We start from the raw sequence: 18,539 nt of genomic DNA on the forward strand, positions 1-18,539 counted from the left end.
ACCGGCCAGTTGCTGTGTCTGTTACAGGTCCTATTTCGCCCTAACAACAATGCAGCTTGGTCTCATCCCCTTGACCTGCCGCGCTCCTGCGTTGCTTTGGTCTCTCTGCACCCAGTCCCAGGCCCCGCTGAGGAGGCGGCATTGGCCTCTTCTCCCGCAGCGGTACGCCGCTAGACCCCCGGAGCCGGCCACGCTGCTTCTGGGGCTCCCAGGCCCGGCCTCCGCACAACTCGGCCCGCCCCCAACCGCTCCTGCTCCAGCTGGAGCAGGAGCGGTTGGGGGCGGGCCCGCCCTCTCAGGCGTGGGCGGGGGCGGGCCCGGGCGGGCCCGCCCGCCCCCAACCGCTCCTGCTCCAGCCGTTTCTCCCATGCCGCGGTGCTTCCTCTCAGGCGTGGGCGGGCGCACCTCGACAGCTCCTCAGTTTCCCGGCCCCGCTGCGGGGAGAGGCGCAGAGCAGACAGGCAGTGAGGGCGGCGGCCTTGTCATTTCGGCAGGGGCCTCACTTGCTTTCCAGTCACGGCGCTCCGCTGCGCTGAAAACGTGGACCGTTGCTACTAGGTCCCATCAACTCGCTATTTTTTGACCTGATACCTTGCAGCACCGTAGGAGGGAAATCCCCGGAGATCACAACAACAAAAAACAATGACACTGGTTGCTGTTGGTTTGTGGCAGTAGATGGCTTCTTTGCACCTCTGGTTCAGTCCAGCTCCCCAGCAGAAAAAAAAACTGCTGGGTGCAGTGACAGACAACTCCTCCTGGTCAGCTTGCAGTATATATTGGGACTGAGTATATGCAGAGAGCAGAGAGTGAGCTGAGCTGATGTTGAGTTGGGGGGAGAGGTCTGAGGTGACGTTTGTGATAATTCTGTTACTAGGCCTCCCCCCGGTTTAGGCAATAGGGATAAGAGGAGTGGTGATTTTTTTGGGAAGAGAATTTGGCTTTTCGGATTTGTTGTCAGGAGGAAGCCCCCCCCCCAGCTGGGAACAGGGTGCTGTTTTGCTCTTCTACCTACTGAAGTGGGTTTTGCAGTAGCCGAAGAGAAGTCTGAAGAGGTTTTTGTGCTTGGAGAGATTTGGGGGTTTTGCTATCCAAGGTCCCTAAGAGTGTTTGTTATGACTTTTCATTGGAGAGACTGATACCTGGTCTTCTGCCAGGAGCTCATGTTCAGATGCTTATGAGTTGTTTTCTTTTTCAAAAATATACCTGTTTGTTTGGTTTTTCAGTTTTCAGCCTGAAAAATAAAATACCAGTACTAATGTGATTGAACATCCTGCTGGTGAAAACCGGATTTGGAACAGAAAACATTGACTGCCCCTGAAAATCAGGAACACTGGATGCAGAGGACCCACCTCCAGTGACCATAAAGTTGAACTTCAATTGTCTTGTGCTAGATTAAACTGTTTCTTCACCCAGTAGGTCCCAATGTGATCTTTGGTAATCTGTTTAACATTCCCGACAGACAGAAAAGTGCACAACTCTTCTTAGGATTCATGTGGTTGCCTTCTACACGCAATCTCAACTGCTATGTGCAGTAGGCTTGGCATTATTTGGCATATACTACTGCACCAGTACTTTGCTCTCTTCCAGCACTGCTCCTAGTACTGAATTCATTTGTGCGTATGAGAGAGACAGAGGGAGGGAGAGAGAAAGTTTGCTGTGCATACACAGCACAAGCACGTTTCAAAGAATTACCAGGAACCGCGCTCTTCCAGCACTGCTCCTAGTACTGAATTCATTTGTGCGTATGAGAGAGACGGAGGGAGGGAGGGAGAGAGTTTGCTGGGCATACACAGCACAAGCACGTTTCAAAGAATTACCAGGAGCTGTCAGAAAGTTTGGAAATCTGAAACCAGCTGCCTTTCAGACTGCAGCAGTTCTTTAAAGAAAGATGCCTACTTTCGATGAGGTCTTAGAAGAAGCAGGAGAATTTGGAAGCTTCCAAAAGAGAGTTTTTTTACTCTTGTGTTTGACAGGCATAACATTTGCTTTCTCGTTTGCTGGAATAGTTTTTCTGGGTAGAACTCCTGAGAATTATTGGTGCCGGAGCCCTGGAGCAGCTGAACTAAGCCGGTACTGTGGGTGGACCCCACGAGAGGAGTGGAATTACACTGCACCTGCCGCAAAGTCAACAGCTAAATCTGCTGAGTGTCAGAGATATGATGTAGAATGGAACAGCACTTCTGTGAGTTGTGTCAACCCTTTACTCCATTTTTCCAATAACAGCCTGGACAGCGTGCCACTCACAGCATGCCAAGATGACTGGGTTTATGAAGAGACCCATACTACTATTATCAGTGAGGTAAGAGAAATCAAAATGTTCATTTTTCACATTTGTGGGCATGTTTACTGCATTAATTTGCTTATAGAGTTTTGAAAATTGTCTTTTTAATGCCAGCTCACAAATTCCATTACAAATGTACAACCTGTAAAATTGCAGAGAATGTTTAATTAGGCTGGTATGGCTTTTTGAAACTTCTGTGTAGTCTAAATATTGCAATCCTGCCTTTCCTCCTCCACCCTCCCAAAAAAAACCCCATCAGTAAGAGTTTGATATATGCACAAAGTACGTCTTGTCAGCAGGCAATGCCTGTCCATTGCATGATTATTCCTGTGAGTATACTATTATTTTGACCCCTCTCCCCAATTAAAGTTCTAAAACCAGAGAGTAGAGGAACTCTGACAGGACGATTTATTAGAGATGCAGATTGTATAAGAGTTTTACAAAAGATTAACTAACCAAACATTGCTGTGTGTGTTGTTACTGCAGTACTTTACTTGGAAGGACACTGTCAAGGTTGGTAAAACAGAAATCAGCAGGGATCCAATTTTATAATAGACCTGTTGCCTGTTACTGAGGAGGGAACTTTTTTTGGTTTTTTTTCTATTTATATCCACTCCTATTTCCCCCAAGAAGCAGTCTCTTTCTCTCTCTCTCTCCTCCCCATTCCAGTCTCCTACTGGACTCTGAAAGCTGAAGATCCAAACTGCAGCCTCAGTAATATCACTCCCTGGCACTATGAATCCAAAGAAGAGGGAACCTGAACACTGTGGAGCCCCCTTATCCCATGAATGATCCTCGGGCATCTTGCATTCCTCCTCTTCTAGCCAACTATAGGAGAGTGGCAATTGCCTGTGTCTGGCTCCAATTTGGAGGTTATGTTTAAACTGCGCAGTACTACATAAGCCTCAAGAGATCTGATGGAACTGCAGTTTAGACTGTCAGATTGAAGCCAGCTGACATAGGTAAGTGCCACCACCTTCCAGTTGACTTGGGAGGTAAGGTGGGGGGTAAATAAGAGGCTTGGGAAATTGATCAGTTGATGGTAGGATCGATGGCATTCTGGCTCCCTCTTCTTTAGGTCTGTGATATCTCTTTTACATTTTGCTCGCAGCTACATTGATTTGGGGATTTTGTCGGAAACAACCCCAACTTACATTTCTTTTAACTGCCTCAATAAAGTTGGCCTTCCGGGAGTGACTGCTACTTTTTTAAATTTTTTTACAATCAATGCCATAGTAGCCGGGGGCGGATTGTGGGAAAATAGTGGCCCGGGGGATTTTTCTCCATACTGGCCCATGGGTACCCAATTACACATACAATTTGGTGAGTCACCAAATACAGAATAAAGGGACGATAAAATATACACAGAAATGCACAGACAAACTAAACTGGAAAACAGAACAAGTTAGATCAGGGGTCGGGAACCCATGGCTCGCGAGCCAGATATGGCTCTTTTGAGGGCTGCATCTGGCTCGCAGACACGTGTCGCCATACTTCGCGGTTCCCCGCTGACCCAGCTGCTCCCCGGTCCTCCGCCGCCCGGGCTTAAAATGCTGTCAGCCCGGGCGGAACGCGGCAGGACAGCTGGAGTCAGCGGCACCGGCGTGCTCTCTTCTCCTCCCCCCCACCCGCGGCCCGGAAGAGGAAGTGGAGAGCATCGGGTGCCTGCGCGGGAAGAAGAGACCACACTAGCGTGGTCTCTTCTTCCGCGCAGGCACCCGATGCTCACCACTTCCTCTTCCGGGCCGCGGGGGGGAGGAGAAGAGAACACGCCGACTGGAGTCATCCGGGTGCCTGCGCGGGAGTCATCGGGTGTCAGCCGGGTGCCAGCGCTGGAGTCATCGGGTGCCTGCGCGGGTCTTCCCGCGCAGGCACCCGATGCTCTCCACTTCCTCTTCCGGGCCGCGGGAAGAAGAGAGCACGCCGGTGCTCTCTTCTTCCCGCGGCCCGGAAGAGGAAGTGGAGAGCATCGGGTGCCTGCGCGGGAAGAAGACTGCAGCGCGGCTCGGAGGAAAATGAAAATCTTCAACCGCGGCCGATGGGACTCCGCCTTCGCCTCCGCGAGGGCTGAAAATGAAGGAGGTTAGCGTTGGGAGGTGGCTGCTGCTGCCGCGAGTTCCGGGGGGGGAGAGAGAGAGTGAATGAGCGAGCAAGCATGTGTGTTTGAGATCCTGTGTGTGTGAGTGAGAGATTGCATGTATGTGAATGATTGAGAGCCTGTATATGTGAAAGAGAGTATGTCTGTGATTGAGATCCTGCCTGTGAGAGAGAGAGCATGAATGTAAGTTTACCATTGGGAACCTGTATGTGTAAGTTTGTAATTGAAAACCTGTTTGTTTGAAAGAGTATGTGTGTATGATTGAGATCCTTTGTGTGTGAGAGAGATCATGTGTATGTATGATTAAGAGCCTGTGTGTATAAGTAAGAGAGAGATCATGTGTGTCTGTGTCTGATTGACAGCTGGTTTAGGTGATGGAGCATGTGAGTATGTGATTGAGAGCCTGTGTTTAAATGAGAGAGAGAGACCATGTGTGTCTGTGTGATTGAGAGCTGATTTAGGTGAGGGAGCATGTGAGTATGTGATTGAGAGCCTGTGTTTAAATGAGAGAGAGAGACCATGTGTGTCTGTGTGTGATTGAGAGCTGATTTAGGTGAGGGAGCATGTGAGTATGTGATTGAGAGCCTGTGTGTAAATGAGAGAAAGAGAGGACATGTTTGTAAGCATGTGAATGAGAGTCTGTGTGTGAGAGAAAAAGACAGCATGTATTTATGTGATTGAAAGCCTGTGTGAGTGTAAGCGTGAAAAGATAGACAGCATGTGTGTAAATGTGTAATTAAGAGCCTATATAAGTGAGAGAGAAAAAACATTTGTATATGTGAGTGACTGAGAGCATGTGTGTATAGGTGTGTCATTGAGAGCCAGTGTGAGAGAGAGCGCTGGTATGTGACTGAGAGAGGAGAAAGTTCCAAGCAAACCACCCCACCTCCTGCTAATTCAGAACAATCTCAGGACACCTGGATATCAAACGTTCCCAGGTATGCAGAGCAAAAAAATTTTTGTATCCTTATTATTTTTCATTACTGGATCTTTGTGTCTGCTATTTTGAAATATTTTGTTGGTATCTGGAAATGTTTTATATGAGTTTTTAATTATTGGATATTCCACTCATCAGCTGTTTCGAAATATGTTCTTTTTGTTAGTACAGTTTTACTGCTGATGATTTTATATTTCTTGATTTGTTTTATAAGGATGTGTGATGTTTCTTTTTTCCTTTGTTACACTGCATACAGAGACTCTGGCTTGTTGCAGTTTCCAATTCAGTTTTTGTCTGCATGCTTCTTGTTATGCGTTTTGGTCTCTTTATTCTATGTTAGGTGAGGGACAGCACGTGATTCAGGTGAGGTTTTCTGCTGGCATGTAGTTTCTGTGTAGGACTCTATAGCAGCCTGACTTGGTCCGTTTTCCTAATAGGAGATGTATTGGTGTCTTAAGGCCTGGTGTAATATTTTCAGAGACTTATTGTACTTTAAAAGTGTGAACTTACATAAAATGCACACATTTACTTGTATTTAGTTTTAAACATATTGTATGGCTCTCATGGAATTACATTTTAAAATATGTGGCGTTTATGGCTCTCTCAGCCAAAAAGGTTCCTGACCCCTGAGTTAGATTGTATGTAATGCAGCAATGGAAAAACAGAAAATATCATCATTCTTCATAAAACATCAAACAATAAAATCAAGAACTATAAAACATCAATCACAATAGGAAAATCATACTTAAAATATATATTTCAAAACTGCTGATGAATAGAACCTCCAGTAATTTAATTCATATACACATTTTTGAAAATTTCCCTAACACCAATAAAACACCACTCCGCAGGCTAGGGGAATGTTCAGGTTGCTTTCTTCGTCGTCAGTCGCTAGATCCCGGGGAGTGGGAACTCTTGGCTCAACCATGGTTTTCTCATCGACAGGTGGTCCCCTCCCTCCTGGGCCTCATGGCGACTCTTCTTAATACAATGGTAGCTTGGTTCTTCCGCTGGAGGGACCATGGCTCGGCGGGCGTAGTTGCCTTGGCTCTCCCTCGGCCGGCGGTACGTCTTTTTCTCCTCCCCCCCCCCCCCCCCCCCCCGTGGTCTCTGGTTGGGAAAGTTCTTAGACGGACAGTTCTCCACCGGTGGCCCATGGTTCTGGTAGTGCCCAAGGGGCCGTTTCAGGCCTTGGCTCACAGTTTTTCTCAACCTAGCGACGGTCGGACCCCTGCGGCCACGCCATCTTCCTGGGCTCCTTGGTCAGGGCCCTGTATTTTTTCGACCAGGCCGTTCACGCTTGTCTAGAGCCCTGCCTTTTTGAACGGCGATGTCTCCGGTGTGAGGTTTTTTTGGAGTAAGCCGTCTTCGCCTTCCTTCGGGCCCAGAAACGGTCGACTCCCTGGCGTATGTGCGCATCTGGAACGTGCTTGAGTTTGTTTGTGCGAAGTCGGGTTTTTCGGCGTACTCCGCACCAATCTCCTTAGTCTTTTCTTCTCTGAGGCAGTCTCTCCGAGGATCCTTCCTTCGTTCTCGGCGCATACCAGTCCACCCCCTCGGCTTTCTCCTGGGTCGAGTGGCAGGTCGTCCCTGAGCGGCCACCTGTTTGCGACTTGGACTTTCAGGGGCATCAGGCATCTACATCCACCTTCTCGCCCACTTGTCCGTCGTAAACTTTTCACTCAGTTGTGCGGACCCCTCTGTACGGCTCTGTTCGACCCTCTCCGTCGCGTCACCCTGCAGGCCCTTATGCTTAAGACTGTCTTCTGGTTTTATCTCCTCTGCTCGTCAGATCCAAGCGCTGTCCTGGCAGGATCCCTTTTTGCGATTTTTCCGACTTCAGGCTAGCCCTCGTATGGGTCCTTCCTTTTTCGTGAAGTTTCGTCTAACTTCTTTGTCCTTTGGTCGGCGGAGCTCCCCGCTTTTCTCCTGCGTCTGGTGACGGTCCCCATTATCTTGATTCCATACGGGTCTCCGTTACCTCGCTTCCATACGAGCTCTCTTGCTCTATTTCCTGGTCCCCAATGGCTTTCGTGCATCTGTCCATCTTTATGTTCCCTAGAATGGGTCCAATCGGGGTAAGCCGGCTTCTGAGTCTACTATAGCGCGCTAGTCGCAGGAAGTGATCTCTCGGTTGTTCTTTGTCATGGCCTGGCGGTTCCCTGAGGGTCTTCCGACTCATTCTTTGTGTTCTTGAGCTCCTTCTTGGGCGAACATTCTTTTGTTCTCTCCGTGGACGATTTGCACAGTTCATACTTGGGCGTCCTTATCTCTTTTTGCTCGACATTATCGCCTAGATGTGTAAGCTCTGCTTTGGTTCTTTTGGGCTACCAGTGCTTCGAGTGGGACTGTCTTGATCCCACCCGTTTTAGGGAAGCTTTGGTACATCCCACAGTCTGGACTGATCCGAGTACGTACAGGGAAAGGAAAATTAGTTCTTACCTGTTAATTTTCGTTCCTGTAGTACCATGGATCAGTCCAGACGCTCTTCCCTGTTTGTCTTTTTCTGTCCTCTCGAAACTGTTTTTTTTTTCTTGCAGTTCTGCAGAGTCTATCTCATTTTTGTACAAAAATACTGAGCAAAAACACCGGAAGCCTTGGTTGTTCTCATGCCAAGAATATGCAAGAGCTGGTAGTTAGTGCATGTTCCTTTCATTTTTCTACAGTTGCTCCATTTGAGCTTTATGGTTACTTGCTTGATCCTACTTTGGTCTTCTTGTTTTCTGCTTTGACATACGTTATACTGAACGGTTAGAGGATAGGCTCTGTCCTGATATAGGGCATCCTTCGAGTTTTAGTCTGTCTCCACCTGCTGGAAAGGAGGCTCAACCCACAGTCTGGACTGATCCGTGGTACTACAGGAACGAAAATTAACAGGTAAGAACTAATTTTCCTATCGGGCCGGACATAAAAAAACCCCACGATGTGAATCTGAACCGGAATCAGAACCGAGTATCTCTAGAAGCTGCTAAAGCTATCCTCACAGTCCTCTTCCACAACCAGTCTCTTCTCTCTCACACACACACACACACCAGTCACACACTCAGGACCAGTTTCTGTCTCTCACACACCAATCCTCTTCCCAACCAGTCTCTTTCTCACACACACACACACACACACACACACACACACACACACACACAAGCACATACATACTAATCATCTCCCTGATCAGTCTCTCTCACACATACACACGTCACCTCTTTGGCCAGTCTCTCTCAATCACACAATGCTCTCGCTCTCTCTTACTTACACACACACAGGCTTTCAATCACACACATGCTCTATTTCACTTACACACAAGCTCTCAATCACACACATGCCCTCTCTCACAGCCACAAGCCAGCCAAAAACATGCTCCATCACTCTCGCACACACATTGACACACACAAGCACTCTCCCTGACTCACATATACACCACGCACACACACATACAGAAGCACCCTCCCTGACTCACATATACACCACGCACACACACATACAGAAGCACCCTCCCTGACTCACATATACACCACGCACACACACATACAGAAGCACCCTCCCTGACTCACATATACACCACGCACACACACATACAGAAGCACCCTCCCTGACTCACATATACACCACGCACACACACATACAGAAGCACCCTCCCTGACTCACATATACACCACGCACACACACATACAGAAGCACCCTCCCTGACTCACATATACACCACACACACACACATACAGAAGCACCCTCCCTGACTCACATATACACCACACACACACACATACAGAAGCGCCCTCCCTGACTCACATATACACCACACACACACATACAGAAGCGCCCTCCCTGACTCACATATACACCACACACACACACACACACATACAGAAGCACCTTGCTTTCAGACTTGCAGCATTTTTCACTTTTACTAAAAGTGAAAGTGATGCTCCCAACCGTTAAATAAGAAAACCACATTCCTATCAGAAGGCGAAATGACACCCTTCCTTCAGGTTCTGGCCTCCCAAGGGACAGCCACCCACACCGTACAGCTTCTCTTGTTTTACGCTTTCAGGCAATAAAGCAAGTGTCTTTCTTCAAACTATCAGTCGTATGATTATTCATGTGGGAGATATGGAACAGAAAGACATCCTTAGTCAGCTTCCCTTTTAAATGGGAAGATTCCAGTCTTAGTCATTTAAAAATATACATTTTCTAAAGGCTTTAAAAAAAAAAAAAAAAAAAAAGCAAAACCATTTCAGATTGGAGCTATTCTAGTCTTCATGCTTAAATTATGCTTCAAAAACAAACAAACAAACCCCACCTGGCATCAGTATCTTAAATTTGTGATTTTGCTGAGATGAACATTTTAAATACTTTAATTTTTTTTTTTGCTTTAGTATTTGTCTCTACCCACTTTGTTAAATTTTATTTTCTAGAAGAGAGATGCTTAAAATTCAGTAATTTCATCTTTCATCCAACTTTTCAAAAGTTGCGCTACCAGTACAAAAGTTGAGGTATATATTTATTTTTTTTCTTTAAAAACTTTTCTATACCGTCGCTAAGTTATATACCATCGCAACGGTTTACAAATAGGCACATAGACTAAGGTAAGTAAATGTAGGATATCTTACATTCTAACAGGTGCCAATAAAGTTCGGTTACAATTTCATAAATATAATCATTATTTGAGTAATGTTGGTCAAGTCCAGGTATATTATTGAGTTACTATCGCTTTGAAATATTACTTCTTAAAAGTAGGATTGATTAAATTCATTCTCATCTGCATTACCTTGTACTTTCATTCTCTCTCTACCCTCCTCACTCTTTAGTGAAGGCTTTTTTAAAGAGCCATGTTTTTAGATTTTTCTTAAAAGTTTTGAGATTATTCTGTAAACTGAGTTCGGGTGGCATCGTGTTCCATAGTATGGGCCCAGCCAATGATAAAGCCCTTTCTCTCACTTGGGTTAATTTTGCTGACTTTACTGAAGGGATTGTTAGTAGTGCTTTGTTTGCTGAGCGGAGGTTTCTTTGTGGAACGTGTACTCGTAAGGCTGTGTTTAGCCAGTCTGCTTCTTTATCATATATTAGTTTGTGTATGGTGCATAAGGCTTTGTATTTTATCCTGTATTCGATGGGTAACCAATGTAAGTCTGCTAGAGTTTCGGTTATATGGTCCCTCCTCTTTTTTCCCGTTAGTATTCTGGCTGCAGTATCACATTTCATTTTTTTAAACTGGCAGATTCCTTTCTCACATAATATCACATACACACACACACACACACACACACACACACACACACACACACACACACAGAAGCACCATTCCTTTCTCACATACTCACCACATACATACCACATCTCGCATACACACAGAAAGAAGATCGGCGCAGCCGGTCTAGCTGATCACGTGGCCGAAGAAAGGAATATCGGTGCAGCCGGAGACCAGGCACCGAGACTTAGGGGGCACCATGGCAGGCATCCAGCCCTCGACTCGCCCTGCCCCCACCCATGCCCCCCTCCCGACTCCCCCCTGGTGGTCCAGCGGAGGGCCCCGGAGCGATCTGCTGCTCCCGGGGCCTCGGCTGCCACTAACCAAAATGGCGCCGTGGCCTTTAGCCCCTAACGTGTGACAGGGGCTACCGGTGCCATTGGTTGGCCCCTGTCACATGGTGGGGCTAAAGGTCACCGGCGCCATTTTGCTTAGTGGCAGCCGAGGCCCAGGGAGCTGCAGATCGCTCCCGAGCCCTCCACTGGACCACCAGGGGGGGCGTCGGGAGGGTGGCACTGGAGGGGAGGCAGGGCGAGTGACCGATGGCCTTAGAACACTGGGATGCTCCACCCGGGGGGACCGCGGGCTTCCAGTGGTGAAGTACCTGTTGACTCCTGCCTCTATCCGGCCTCGCCTTCTGATGGTAGGGACCTAAGAGGGTTTACTCTCTCAGGTAGCGCCAATTCTGCCTCGGACAAAGGGTCCACCTTCAGATCCATAACAGATAGACTCTGCATAATCTGGACTTTTTTCCAGAGCCGGTACTAGCTTTTCCTCTACCTGCTTGAATTGCCCTATGCGCCCTCCAAAAAAAATCATGTATCTAGTGCTGCCTGTGCTCAACCTCCCTGTGTCTTGTGCAGAGAAGAGACTTGAAGAGAGAGACTGCTGCCTGGGTAGGGAAATAGGGGAGGGCCGAGGACTGATCTGGACCCCTAGGTAAAAAGAGATGATTCAGCCTACTTGCTAGGAGGAGGGAGGTGAGAGAGAGGGAAGCTGGGAAGAGGTGAGAAGAAATAGAGAGAAGGTTAAGTAGTATGAGCCAAGTATTTATTTATTTTTTTATTTAAAATCTCTTCTATACCGTCGATTGGTCCTGCACCATCACAACGGTTTACAGATAGGCACATATATTTAATATTCAGTTTGATTAATACTTTCTTACAATGTGCCAAAAAGGTTTTGGTTACATGTTTTAAAAATACAAGCTATATGAAAGGTGACTTGGATCTTGTCCATTTATATGATTAATAGGGTAACCATACAAGTATATTTCTTTATACTGTCTCTATTTAGCATTAGTAATTTTAGTAGGAGGGAAAAAAATTATAAAATATACAAATACGCATCTAGATGACTTTGTGCTGTGTGTTGATGTTCCGATGCCTGCAATTTCATATTCCTTATTCTCCGTTTTCACTGTAAAATGCTTTTTTGAAAAGCCAATTTTTAAAACTTTTTTTGAATAGTTTTAAATCTCTCTGTAATCTAGTTTCCAGAGGCATTGTGTTCCACAATATCGGTCCAGCTAAAGATTAGTGCTCGCTCTCTATCTTGGGCTTTATTAGCCGATCTAAGATTCCTCTGGGGGATATGTAAGCGTAGTGCTATATTTAACCAATCAGCCTTTTCTTCATTAATTAGTTTGTGAATTGTGCAGAGTGCTTTATATTGTACCCTTTGTTCTATTGGCAGCCAGTGTAGTTCCACAAGTGTTTGAGTAATGTGATCTCTTTTAGTTTTACCAGTAAGTGTTCTGGTGGCAGAGTTTTGTAAGATTTGGAGTGGTCTTATAGTTGAATACGGTAATCCCAGAAATAGTGTGTTGCAGTAATCTGTGCTAGCGAATATAAATGCCTGTAAGACTGTACGAAAGTGTGTTTGGAATAGTAATGGTTTTAGTCTCCTGAGGACCATAAGTAACTTGTCCATTTGAGTGTGATCCTGGAGTTTTATACTGGAGCTTCTGAGTCCCTATTGTTGTGAGAGGGGGGTGTTATGTTAGGATCCAAAATGTCCAGACAACAAAGGGAGAATTTTAAAAAAGCCTTTATTTTTGGGGGTTTATTTTTTTGAATATGTCTGCTTTTGAAATGTGAATGTGTGCAGCATCTCTGATATTTTTATATTTGGAATGGTACAGAAGGAAATATTTATTTTTCTCTTTCTCCAGTGTTTGCATTGCATGGAGAGTCTGGCCTTGTAGGGTTTCCAGTTCAGTTTTTCATTTTCATATTTCTATTTACAATTTATGGTCACTTTTATTCTGTACATGTTGAGGGTCTATCAGTGTTCTGTATATGTGTTGAAGGTGAGGTATTCTGCTAGCTTTAGTTTCTGTGTAGTAATCTGTAACAGTCCAGCTTGTTCTGTTTTCCTGTAGGAGGTGTATTGATGTTCTAGGGTGTACACCCTAGAACATCAATACACCTCCTACAGGAAAACAGAACAAGCTGGACTGTTACAGACTTTAGTCCCATCCTGTGTCTATGAGAAAAGAGTTTAATAAATCGAGCTCTGTGAATGTGTGCACAAAACTAAATAGCAGCAGCCAAAACTGGTTGCAAGTTGGCATGCATTAAACGAGGTAGAAGCAAAGAATGAGGCATTTGTGAGACCACATTTGCAGTATGGGGCTCAGTTTTGGTCACCCCTCCTGAAAAAGAATATTCAGATGTTATATAAGCTATAATGAAGGACCAGTAAGACAATAAAGGGAACAAAGGAGCTTTGTGTATATACTGAAAGATATTTAAAGTTGTTAATTTCTTTTAAAAAGAGACATAGTTATTTATCATTTTTTATATGCTGCATAATAAAATGTCCTTAGCTGCTTACATAAAAAGCATACATAATAAATTGTAACACAAGGCCTGTTGTGCATGTTAACACCATAAATTTGTCACAACATAATAAATCGTAACAAATGACCTGTTATACATGCCAACACCATAGATTGCTCAGCATCATGTCTATCCAAACTCAGAACTTGCATAATAGGAGTTGGAGCTATAAACTTGTTAGTAAACACAACAGAGTCTGAATTTGCACCAGAGAGCCTGTGACCAGCCAAAGACTTGTTGAAAAATATAGGTTTTTAGATGTTTTTGAATGCCTTTGAACAGCATTATTTTCAACTGCAAATAAGAACATAAGAAAATGCCATACTGGGTCAGACCAAGGGTCCATCAAGCCCAGCATCCTGTTTCCAACAGTGGCCAATCCAGGCCATAAGAACCTGGCAAGTACCCAAAAACTAAGTCTATTCCATGTAACCATTGCTAATGGCAGTGGCTATTCTCTAAGTGAACTTAATAGCAGGTAATGGACTTCTCCTCCAAGAACTTATCCAATCCTTTTTTAAACACAGCTATACTAACTGCACTAACCACATTCTCTGGCAACAAATTCCAGAGTTTAATTGTGCGTTGAGTAAAAAAGAACTTTCTCCGATTAGTTTTAAATGTGCCCCATGCTAACTTCATGGAGTACCCCCTAGTCTTTCTACTATCCGAAAGAGTAAATAACCGATTCACATCTACCCGTTCTAGACCTCTCATGATTTTAAACACCTCTATCATATCCCCCCTCAGTCGTCTCTTCTCCAAGCTGAAAAGTCCTAACCTCTTTAGTCTTTCCTCATTGGGGAGTTGTTCCATTCCCCTTATCATTTTGGTAGCCCTTCTCTGTACCTTCTCCATCGCAATTATATCTTTTTTGAGATGTGGCGACCAGAATTGTACACAGTATTCAAGGTGCGGTCTCACCATGGAGCGATACAGAGGCATTATGACATTTTCCGTTTTATTCACCATTTCCTTTCTAATAATTCCCAACATTCTGTTTGCTTTTTTGACTGCCGCAGCACACTGTACCGACTATTTCAATGTGTTATCCACTATGACACCTAGATCTCTTTCTTGGGTTGTAGCACCTAATATGGAACCCAACATTGTGTAATTATAGCATGGGTTATTTTTCCCTATATGCATCACCTTGCACTTATCCACATTAAATTTCATCTGCCATTTGGATGCCCAATTTTCCAGTCTCACAAGGTCTTCCTGCAATTTATCACAATCTGCTTGTGATTTAACTACTCTGAACAATTTTGTGTCATCTCCAAATTTGATTATCTCACTCGTCGTATTTCTTTCCAGATCATTTATAAATATATTGAACAGTAAGGGTCCCAATACAGATCCCTGAGGCACTCCACTGTCCACTCCCTTCCACTGAGAAAATTGCCCATTTAATCCTACTCTCTGTTTCCTGTCTTTTAGCCAGTTCTATCCCGAGTCACTGTCGGCCGTATTACTTGAGCTGTCGGAATGTGCAATAGAAATCGCCTGGAAGATCTTAAGTCTCTTGCTAGTTTATAATTTTTAAGTAGGGAATTGATGCATGGTGTTGTCATTGCTCAACTCCTTATGGACCAAAGTGAGCATTTCATATTTTATCACTGGAATTGAAGCCAGTGTAGAGATTTCAGAACTGGGGTGATAGGATCTCTGCGAGAAGTGCAGATGTGACTACCAAGGAGGACTAGTCTTAGTGTAACATGGGGAAGTAAGACACTGCGCTCGGGTGCTGCACCTGTACCACCCTCCCCCTCCCCCCCCCAAATAAATATTCGACAACCTGTTGGCTTTAAAATAGGCCGCAGTTTAATAATAAACTAACCCGAGCCCTTACATCAACTTTAACAATAAACACCCCTCCCCCAAATGCCCTCCTCCCCCCACCCTTTCCCTGACATCCACCACCTTAAACCCCAATGGTGGAGTTACCCTCACCCCTTTCCACCTGCTCCGCTTGTACCAGCGAGAGCATTTTCTACCATGAACCTTAGCCCCACAGTTCTCCGGTCCTCCCATGTAGCTGCCACCCCAACTACACAGGGCCCTCCCCCTTCTCCAGCAACCAACTCCCCCCCCCCCCCCCCAACATTACAACATAACAATGGGCTCGGGTTTACCGCCACAAACAAGCCGAGTATCGGCTTGTTCCCCCACTGCGGCCCTTATTACCTTCTACTGATCTCTCCAATCCCTCTTGTAGCGCGTTGTTGAAAAGGTCAGTCCCTATCTCCGAGAGATGGACTCCGTCCCCACCAAATAAGCCCGCTTCAACTTCCCAAGACCATGCATGTCTCACTCAAAAACCTCCTTCCCAACTCATCCACTTCCTCATCTGTCTGTTTAGTTTCTTGATGCCTGCGTTCCAAATTGTTTCCTCCTTATTCTTCAGCCAGACAATAATGTCCGACCACACTATCTTCACCTGGGGCCACCTGATCATGATCTGCGCCAGATCCTTCTTTATACATGTCAACAGGACGCGACATGTTTTGTTTCTGACATCATTACCCCCTAAGTGAATCAACAGCATATCTGGAATACCCCACATTTCAATCCTTTCACTCAGAAATGGCAGCAGCTCGTCCCACTGCATGCCTCGTCAACTAAACCAGGCCAACTGCCATCCCAAGCGCTCCAGTTCCAACTCCTCCCCATATGGATGTTTCAAGGCTCTTCTTTGGGCTCTGTGTAAAAAACGAATGGCCCACAATCCAGGCACATCCGTTCCCGTGCCTCCGCCCCAAAAGTTCTGAAACGAAAAAACACACACATTTGTGAAGCCTTTCCCCCTTGCCCCCCACTCCTCCCTACCCATCCCCCCTGATTCACTCACCCTCCCCCATTTGAATGTACTCCCAACATGCCCTGGATTTCCATCTCCCTATTCTTTGAATCCCATCGTCTGGCAACCCTGCCTCTGCCGCGGACGTCGCTGCCCCAATACTGAATGGGGATCCTCGGAAGCGCTATACCCTTTGGATCCAGAGGCGAGAGAGCAGTTGCGTTTTCCAAAAGTGGTTGCGCTGGTGTATGCCGTCACCAAGCAGATGATTATCCCTGTAGACGGGGGAGCAGCACTGAAAGATGCACAGATTAGGAGAATTGAGGCTATCCTTAAACAGGCCTTTGAGGTGATAGGAATAAATTTGCAGATAGATTCTTGCTGCTCCCTGGTGGCTTGCACTTGCTTGCTTCTCTCCCTTTGAAGTAGATGAATCTGATTTGAATTCCAGGGCAGTGATTGAACCAGCAGCCACCTTTTTGGCAGATGCCAGCTGTGACCTGGTCCACACTTCAGCCAGAGGGGTGGCTTCGGTGATAGCGGCCAGACGTCAGCCGATACAATTTCAAAGTCTAATTGTTCAAAATTGCCCTTTAAAAGATCACTCTTGTTTGGGAGTAAGTTGAAAAAAATGGCCAATAAGCGGGATGAGGCCCAGGTTCCTCGGTTACCAGAGGATAAAAAGCAGGCGCCGCACTTGTTTAGCGCGACAGGTCAGGCTAGGGGTTTCAAACACTAGAGAGGAGCAGCTTCTCAGAGGGCTCTACGTTTGGGTAGGTATCAGTCCTTTTGTCTCAGGCAGCCCAGAAAGGGCGCAGACTTGAACGGCGGTGCCCCCTGACCCCCTCAATGAAGGTGTGCTGATCTACCCCTGGGAGCAGGAGATAGGGAGTTGCCTTTCTTTTTTATTGGAGGTGGGTTGAGATCATGTCAGACCAGTGGGTTCTGGAGGAGATAAGAGACATCTATGCTCTGGAGTTTCTCAGCGGTTCTCGAGCTATTTTTATGGTGTCTCCCTGCAGCTCTCTGCAGAAGACATAGGCAGTGGAGTGTAAGTTGTCAAAGCTCCTCAGCCTGTGAGCTGTGATCCCAGTGCCCATTTCACAAGTAAATATGGGCCAATATTCCATTTATTTCATTGTATCCAAGAAGGAGGGTTCCTTTTGACCCCATCCTGGATCTCAAGGTAGTCAACCGTCATTTGTGATTGACTCTGTTCTGCATGGAAACCTTACACTCTGAGATAATCGCAGTACAGTCGGGGGATTTCTTATGTCTGGATTTTTTTTAAAGGCATACCTGCATATTCTACCCTTGTTCGCCAACTCTTTTTTTCTGTTAACTATACTGTTCATTAACTATAATTGTAAAGCACTGTTGCTAATTTCAAGTTGTCTGTAAACCAGTGTGATGTTACTAAATGAATATCGGTATAGAAAAACCCATAAATAAATAAATAAATACTCCCATCTGGCTGGAGTATCAATGTGATATTACACTTCTTGTCTGAGCTCAGTATTTTCCTGTTAAATGAATGCTTGAATGATTGTCTGTTACTAGTCATGTTCATGTATTGTTTAGTTGGCTTTTGCAGAAAATATTGGCTTTTGCAGAAAATGTTAGTGGGCTGATGTCAGTGCAGGGGTATATATCCCATGATGTCAGCTTTGCTTCGTCTCTATCTGCTGGTAGAGGTGCATAACCCATTGTGTGGATTAACCTGTCTTCATCAAAGAAAAGGAAATTATCAGCTAAGTGGTAACTTCTCCTTTCCCAACTGATGTGCCATTGCTGAAGTGCAGGTATCTTCATTTTCTCTTTTCTTCTTGGCATCTAGGAAGGGTGGGTCAGAGAACAGGCTTATCTGCAGCTGGTTGCTTTCCTCTGCAATAGAAACTGCATGGGGCCCTATAGTCTTTCCAGACTTGTTGGCCTTGTGCTGTTATAATTGCAGAGGGAAGCCAGCAGGGGAGGAAGAAGCAGCACTAGGTAATCCCAGCTCACAGACTTTTGTCATTCCAGAACATGGTGCGGGGGAGGAGGGACAGCTGATTGTGCCATGCAGTGTGGGGAGAGAGGGAAGACGAAGATGCAGGGAGATGTGGAAGAGAGGTGAAGGGAGAAGCAAGGTGATGATGATTATGATGCCAAGAAAAGGAAAAGTTGTGCCAGAGGTCAAGAGAAAGTGGAGAGAAGGTAATTGCTTGGTGGGAGAGGAAGGAGAGGGTAGAGAAGGTGATGATGCCAAGAGTTGGAAGGAGGGGGAAGGTGATTCTATGGGGTGCAGGGAAAAGGAAAAGAAGGTGATTGCGGGGAGTGAGGGTAGGGTAGAGGG

General features: G+C 45.7%; 1 protein-coding gene across 6 annotated transcripts in view; it reads left to right on the forward strand.

Annotated features, from left to right (window-relative positions):
* Positions 1-375: 375 nt before the first annotated feature.
* The window catches only part of SLC22A3 (solute carrier family 22 member 3), a 265,603-nt gene continuing 247,439 nt past the window's right edge, over positions 376-18,539 (forward strand). For 3 of the 6 annotated variants that reach the window (XM_029594093.1, XM_029594091.1, XM_029594090.1), the window contains exon 1: positions 381-2,299. In XM_029594093.1, coding sequence (XP_029449953.1) covers positions 1,889-2,299 — 411 coding nt within the window. In that variant the 5' untranslated portion in view covers positions 381-1,888. Of the gene's footprint in view, positions 2,300-18,539 lie in introns of all 6 variants that reach the window. The other 3 variants (XM_029594094.1, XM_029594088.1, XM_029594089.1) reach the window with 3 other exon arrangements.

Source organism: Rhinatrema bivittatum, chromosome 3, assembly GCF_901001135.1.
Source record: "Rhinatrema bivittatum chromosome 3, aRhiBiv1.1, whole genome shotgun sequence".
Classification (NCBI taxonomy): domain Eukaryota; kingdom Metazoa; phylum Chordata; class Amphibia; order Gymnophiona; family Rhinatrematidae; genus Rhinatrema; species Rhinatrema bivittatum.